Below are 7,356 nucleotides of genomic sequence, written 5' to 3'. Positions count from 1 at the left end.
GGAGGACGCCCAGCCTCCTTAAAGGCACAGAGACACACAAGGGATCCCGCACATCCCAATGGCAACTGAGAAGACGTGTATCCAAACCTCTGTCATTATCCTTAGAGGGATGAAAGAGCCACATGCGGCTCCGGAGCCGCAGGTTGCTGACCCCTGATCTAGGTGAATGTATACATTGTAATCACTTGTCTGTATGACATTCTTTATGCGATGTGTTTTATTACAGGAGCGTGTGGAGTCATGGTGGGATACCCTCTGGACACAGTAAAGGTAGATTATTTCCTGTTCTCTCTGTAACTAGAGGCTCATGGTCACTGAGAGTTGGAACAGGAAGTGAAGTGAAATCTTCCAATAGAAAACCCTGTTCTAGTGACAACAAGAGGGGATTTTGCTTTGCTTTGGAGAGATCTCCTCTCACGTCCTGTTTTGTTTCTGGGACAAGAAGTAAAGGGAAATCTCCCAAGCAGGAAACATAAGCAAAAATTAAAAACAAACAAAAAAACCAGAGTTAAGTAAAACAAAGTAAAGGCACACGAGGGCCTCAGGGTACGTACAGCCCTATTCACATACTGTATATACACCCAGAACATCCGTAGATCAGGTCCTAGGTAAAGGCACACAAGGGCCTCAGGGTACGTACAGCCCTATTCATATACTGTATATACACCCAGAACATCTGTAGATCAGGTCCTAGGTAAAGGCACACAAGGGCCTCAGGGTACGTACAGCCCTGTATACTTCACATTCTTCTCCATCTTACGGTTTGGGTTTTCCATTCCAGGTCCGAATCCAAACACAGAGGAACTACACCGGAATCTGGCACTGTATCCATTCCACATATAAAATGGAGAAAGTAAGGACTGGGAAACTTTTTTTTAATTTCGGTGCATTTAAGGGACCTCTATTGTGAAAGTATTGTACTGTGACATGTATATGTTTAATACATTCGATGATAGTGTTCTGTATAGGAATTCCTTTTTTTTATCTCATACGCCATTGTTATATTTTCCCCATTTATATGCAGACTGACAAAAGTACATTGACAGAGGTTGGGATACATGATAACTAGGCAAGGTGTGGTGGTTGAGCAGTTGCAGCAGCAGGATAAAAAGCAGATATAAAAGGTAACTACTGTAGATGTGAGGTTCAGATTTGCTGCTATCACAGGTCCATGGTGAATCCCGAAGCCCACAATGTACCCATGAGATCCAGAGCGCTCCCTACAGCCAAGATCTAAATGATAGAGGGCACTTTGGTGAAGTGACGGATAGAGCCGTCAGTATGACAGTCCAAAATGCAAAATGTCACCAGCACACGAGTTGGTGGGACATTTATTTGCTGCCAAACATGGCGATGTTTCAGAGCCACAGAGGACCCCCTTCCTGAGGCAAATAATGAAGTTCACAGATTGCAAACCTTTTGCCGAATAGTGAGCGATTTCACCGCCAGAATTAAGAAATTACCCCGCAAGTTGCAGTTTAAGGCCTTTGTCAGCTTACTCACAACAGCCAATACTTTTGAAGGAATGGAAAACCCCGCCCCTTTCTATAAAAGTGTGTGCTCACAGCAGCCATCAATTTTTTTGGGGCATTGGTACATGCCCCCCATGACAGTGCCCGGCTTTTCAGGCCTTTTGTTGGCCAATATCTTGGTTATTAGCCCTACAAATGGCCAGAATTGATTAGCAGGATATACCCAACATAGACTTCAATGAGGATCCCCTTAAAGATTGCTAACTTTGAACGTCAAGCAAGATTGCCAACACTGCCAATGTAATGCAATACCACATTTTGGCCACTAGATGGAGCTGAGGGGCATAGGAAAAAACATATCTAGTTCCAACGCTCCTCATCTCCATCTAGTGGCCACTTTGTGGCATCACATTATAATACATTTGACCTGAAAATATATCTAAGAACATACGTTTCTTTGCTTCTATTTAGATTCGAGTGAATGGCTCTGTGAATTGGTTATAAATGGACCCCTTTAAACTTGGTCTGCATGTACATGTGGATGGTGTCTATATGGAATGAATCATCTCAATACATCCATTGACTGCATACAGTTATCAGAATACATTATTTTTGTTACATTGACTCTTCCGCAAACAAAGAAATAATAAACTCGTCGCTGTCTCATTTCTCTCTGGAGGTGTCAGGGTTTTTCAAAGGAATGTCAATGCCGATTTCCACCGTCTCCATCAGCTCTTCCATCGTTTTCGGGGTGTACAGGAATTTCCTTCACAACTTGTGCAAGCTGAAGTACGGAACAGCAAACATCAAGCCCTCGAAGTTCGATATCTTCATCTCGGGCTATGCCGCCGGGGGAGTGCAGGTACCGTGACCAGGCATTTTGCAGCTCGTGGAAATGAATCGGAACCACAAAGTCCTCAACTTATCTAAAGCCAAAACCTGTTTTCATTTTGGGTGAAGTAGGGAATGGATTGAACTCCTGTCAGGTTTTCTTTGCCATCTATGTCCCATTGGGGAGATTTACCTTTACTTCCTGTCCTGTAAACACAACAGTTAGTGAGAGGAGATCTCTCAAAGGTGAGGGGAAATTCCCTGTTAGTTGTCCCAGGAACAAGTATCCTTATTGGAAGATTTCCCCTTTATTTCTGTTTCGGTGACAACTAGGAATGCACCGATAATAGATACTAGTATCGGTATCGGTGCTGATGCTGAGTATTTGGGTGAGTTCTCGTACTCGCCCATTACACACTGCCCGGCTTCCTGATTGGCCAGGAAGCCGGCTCCATGGCCAATCAAGAAGCCAGGCAGCGTGTAATGACTCGCTGCTCGGCTTCCTGATTGGTTGGGAAGCTGGCCAGTCAGGAAGCCGGGCGCTCTGTAATGATTGGCCAGAAAGCCGGCTCATTCTTTCTCGTCACTTAGGGACGAGAAGCATGGGGACGGCTTCCCTGCTAATCAGGAAGCCAGGTGGCGAGTCATTACATGCCACCTGGCTTCCTTAATTGGACTTCCGGTATCGGTATTCGGTATCAGCGAGTATCGGAAAAACAATATCGGTACTCGTACTCGATACCGAAATACAGTTATCGGTGCATCCCGAGTGACAACTCAAAATGTTGGATTTTCCATCACTTTCAGTCCCAGTTAATGGTCAGCAGGACAAACTGAGAGAATTCCTCAGCGGGGGTCTGACAGAGGTTTTCTAAGCTTTTCACACTATAAAAAAATATTGCCATTAGGTTTACAATCTTTTTTTTTGTCATCCTGGGATAAGAAGGACAGTAAGTGTGTTACTGGCAGGTGAAAATAAATGAAAAAATCCAGAAAAAAGAAATGCAACCACCACGTCTAGGGACTGGAAAGCTGCAATGTATTATTTTTTAAATATATATTATTTTCTATATATGACTTGTTTTTACTTTGGATGAGTTTAAAATATAGAATTTTGGATCTAAACCACTTAAAACAAAAGAAAAGCAAATTCACATTTTTTTATTTCCTCTCCCCAGGTGTTAGTTTCATCTCCAGCAGACATGGCAAAAGTCCGGCTCCAGACGCAAGTGTCGCCCCACCATTCCAGCACATGTGCCCTCCTCGCCCGCCCCAAATACACGGGTCCCGTACACTGCCTGCTCACCATCGCCAAGGAGGAAGGATTTTTTGGGTTGTATAAGGGAGTCTTTGCTCTGATGTTTCGAGACTGCCACTCGTTCGCAACCTACTTCCTGTCCTATGCCGTGTTCCGGGAGTGGTTTGTTCCGGTTGATCAAGGTAATACAGGTAAGGTACCCCATACCAGGAACCATACATATCTGGGCTGAAAACCCTTTACATTGGTTGTTGGGCAAGAAGTGTCCCCTTACATTGGTGGATGGTGGGTGAAGTGCCCTCTTATATTGGCAGTCAGTGGAGAGGTCCCCCTTTGCATTGGTGGTCGGTGAAGTAGTATCCCCTTACATTAGTTGTAATTGTGAGAAATGCCTCCTTTCAATGGTGGTCAGAGGAGAAAGGCCCCCTTACATTTGTGTTCAGTGGAAAAGAAACCCCTTACATTGGTAATCAGTAGAGAAGGGCCCCTTACATTGTTGGTCACTGGAGAAGTGCCCCCTTACATTGTTGGTCACTGGAGAAGTGCCCCCTTACATTGCTGGTCACTGGAGAAGTGCCCCTTTGTATTGGTAATCAGTAAAGAAGTTTCCCCTTATGTTACTGATCAGTAGAGAAGTTCCCCCCTTACACTGTTGGTCAGTGGTGATGTTCCCCCTTGCATTGGTGATCAGTGGAGAAGGGCACCTTTATACTGCTGGTCAGTGGTGAAGTTCTCCTATACATTGGTGGGCAGTGGAAGTGCCTCTTATATTGGTGGGCAGTGGAAGTGCCCCCTTATATTAATGCAATGGAAGTGCCCCCTTATATTGGTGGGCAGTGGAAGTCCCCCCTTGTATTGGTGGGCAGTGGAAGTGCCTCTTATATTGGTGGGCAGTGGAAGTGCCCCCTTATATTAATGCAATGGAAGTGCCCCCTTATATTGGTGGGCAGTGGAAGTCCCCCCTTGTATTGGTGGGCAGTGGAAGTGCCTCTTATATTGGTGGGCAGTGGAAGTCCCCCTTGTATTGGTGGGCAGTGGAAGTGCCCCCTTATATTAATGCAATGGAAGTGCCCCCTTATATTGGTGGGCAGTGGAAGTGCCCGCATTGTATTGGTGGGCAGTGGAAGTCCCCCCTTGTATTGGTGGGCAGTGGGAGTGCCCCCTCATATAGGTGGGCAGTGGAAGTGACCCTTGTATTGGTGGGCAGTGGGAGCTCAGCTACATACATAATTGGTTGCAGAAGTATCCTGCTTGTGGGAGGAGAGGCTCTCCTACGCCCTAACCTCTCTGCTGAGTGATGTTGGTGCGAGAACTAAATGGGCGCAGAGGGAAATCAATCTGCTCAGGATTGCCTGTACACCAAGCAATATATCACTAGACTCTTAAGGTGCCCATACACCTTACGACCATTGCAAGACTTTCGTCTTGCGATGGTCGTAAGCTTATTAAAAGCTCGTACGATCCGCCCATCTTGGACGGGCAGATCGTACTTGTGATCATCGAAAGCCTGCCCCGCTTAATCGCAAAGTGTATGGAAGTCGTGCGACCGTCTTTACTGTACGGTCGCACGTCTTTTGTCTAAGGAGCATGCTAGAAAACCAGCCGAAAATCGTACAATTTTCGTCTGGTTTGTGGCATGCTCGGGAGACAAATGCCGAACGGGCCGCACACTGCCCGTTCAGCATTGCGGTCATCGGAAGCCCGCCCCTCAGGGGGGTGGGCTTCCGATGATCGCAAGTACGATCTGCCTGTCCAAGATGGGCAGATCGTACATTTTTTTAATTACTTTACAACCATCGCAAGACTAAGGTCTTGCGATGGTTGTAAAGTGTATGGCCACCTTAACAGACAATATACCCCATTATTGTCTGTACTCTGAATACACCATCCCCTCCATCTTTTGGATTCCCGCACTTTGCCTATTGTCTCCCTGACTATGTGCAATGCTTTTTCTTATCATGTACGGTTGGCATGAGTTTACATTCCAGAGATGAAGTATCAGCAACACACAGGACACTGGCAGTGTAACTCTATCCTCATGGTAATGATGAATAGTAATGAATGGAAAAGTACAGACTGCGCTCCACTGTCAGACATTCCTGGCAGCAGCTTCCAAAATTAACTCAGAGTCCAAATGTAATCTCGTACATTTTTATAGGGTCCGACTTGTCACCCAAAGGTGATTTCTACATGTTTCTTCTTGGTGTGTATCTTGTAAAAGTTACACAAAGCAACACAGTGTGTAGTTTTTCTACCTTCTGTATCCTTCCTTATCCCCTAATAGATTGTAAGCTCTTCCACCTTCTATATCCTCCCTTATACCCCAATAGATTGTAAGCTCCTCCCCTTCTGTATCCTCCCTTATATCCTAATAGATTGTAAGCTCTTCTACATCCTCCCTTATACCCCAATAGATTGTAAGCTCCTCCCCTTCGGTATCCTCCCTTATATCCTAATAGATTGTAAGCTCTTCTACCTTCTATATCCTCCCTTATACCCCAATAGATTGTAAGCTCTTCCACCTTCTGTATCCCCCTTATATCCTAATAGATTGTAAGCTCTTCCACCTTCTATATCCTCCCTTATACCCCAATAGATTGCTCTTCCACCTTCTGTATCCTACCTTATATCCTAATAGATTGTAAGCTCTTCCACCTTCTGTATCCTCTCTTATATCCTAATAGATTGTAAGCTCTTCCACCTTCTGTATCCTCTCTTATATCCTAATAGATTGTAAGCTCTTCCACCTTCTATATCCTCCCTTATACCCCAATAGATTGTAAGCTCTTCCACCTTCTGTATCCTCCCTTATCCCCTAATAGATTGTAAGCTCTTCCACCTTCTGTATCCTCCTTTATCCCCTAATAGATTGTAAGCTCTTCCACCTTCTGTATCCCCCTTATACCCTAATAAATTGTAAGCTCTTCCACCTTCTGTATCCCCCTTATACCCCAATAGATTGTAAGCTCTTCCACCTTCGGTATCCCCCGTATACCCTAATAGATTGTAAGCTCTTCCACCTTCTCTATCCTCCCTTATACCCCAATAAATTGTAAGCTCTTCCACCTTCTGTATCCTCCCTTATACCCCAATAGATTGTAAGCTCTTTTTCCACTTTATTCTATAGAATTCATGGGCGTCCTGCTGGCCGGCGGTCTTGCCGGGGTGGTAGCGTGGGGTATCGCCACTCCGATGGATGTGATTAAGGCTCGGCTGCAGGTGGACGGAATGACACAGCAGAGGTACCGGGGGGTCATCCACTGCGTCACTGAGAGCGTCAGGACGGAAGGGTTCAGCGTTCTCTTCAAAGGACTCTCACTGAACTGTCTCAGAGCCTTTCCTGTGAACATGGTGGTCTTCCTCGCCTACGAAGCCGTCTTGAAACAAATAAAAGCTTTCCCGACATGACGGGAGGCCGAGGAAGACCTGTCGATGGTTCCCGCTGAAGCCGTAGAGTCTCTTCATCGGTCGGATCCATGTGAAGATATCAGCTGCCTCTCTGTACTTTATGGAATAATTTCATTCACACAAATAGGAATACGTTTCGGGGTGTAAAATGGCGAAATGTTGTATATACGTGTTATTGACCCGGAATACTTTTATAGGTTATTAAACTTATTGTTATTTTGCAAAACCAGAGAGATCCTTAACTCCATTGCACAGGTATCCTAGTCTAACCTGCTGGACACGGCGCACTGTGCGCCATCAAGTCACCGCTGCCATATCCACCCACCCAGATGCACACTGGTTGGGGCAGCAGATTCATTGTCCTAAAAGGCTATTTATTCTACATCA

The 7,356-nt window shown here is 45.4% G+C and overlaps 1 protein-coding gene across 1 annotated transcript; it reads left to right on the top strand.

Moving 5' to 3' along the window:
- The first annotated feature begins 210 nt into the window (after window positions 1-210).
- SLC25A47 (solute carrier family 25 member 47) lies at window positions 211-7,042 on the top strand. Its single transcript, XM_018572033.1, has 5 exons — window positions 211-270; window positions 782-853; window positions 2,152-2,334; window positions 3,482-3,752; window positions 6,689-7,042. Exons 1-5 carry the CDS (start codon window positions 211-213, stop codon window positions 6,967-6,969), a joined length of 867 nt encoding a protein of 288 aa, XP_018427535.1. The 3' UTR covers window positions 6,970-7,042.
- The last annotated feature ends 314 nt before the right edge of the window (window positions 7,043-7,356 follow it).

Source organism: Nanorana parkeri, unplaced genomic scaffold (genome assembly GCF_000935625.1).
Source record: "Nanorana parkeri isolate BGI_ZX_2015 unplaced genomic scaffold, ASM93562v1 scaffold1906, whole genome shotgun sequence".
Taxonomy (NCBI): Eukaryota; Metazoa; Chordata; class Amphibia; order Anura; family Dicroglossidae; genus Nanorana; species Nanorana parkeri.
Note: the sequence above shows the minus strand (reverse complement) of the source record. Positions and strands in the feature narration are given on the sequence as shown.

What these genes read in the sequence shown, in the direction of transcription:
- SLC25A47 (XM_018572033.1), top strand. Translation starts at nt 211, where the DNA reads ATGTGTTTTATTACAGGAGCGTGTGGAGTCATGGTGGGATACCCTCTG. An exon ending in ACCCTCTGGACACAGTAAAG is followed by an intron (nt 271 to 781) that starts GTAGATTATTTC and finishes TTTCCATTCCAG; the next exon opens with GTCCGAATCCAAACACAGAG. An exon ending in ATGCCGCCGGGGGAGTGCAG is followed by an intron (nt 2,335 to 3,481) that starts GTACCGTGACCA and finishes TCCTCTCCCCAG; the next exon opens with GTGTTAGTTTCATCTCCAGC.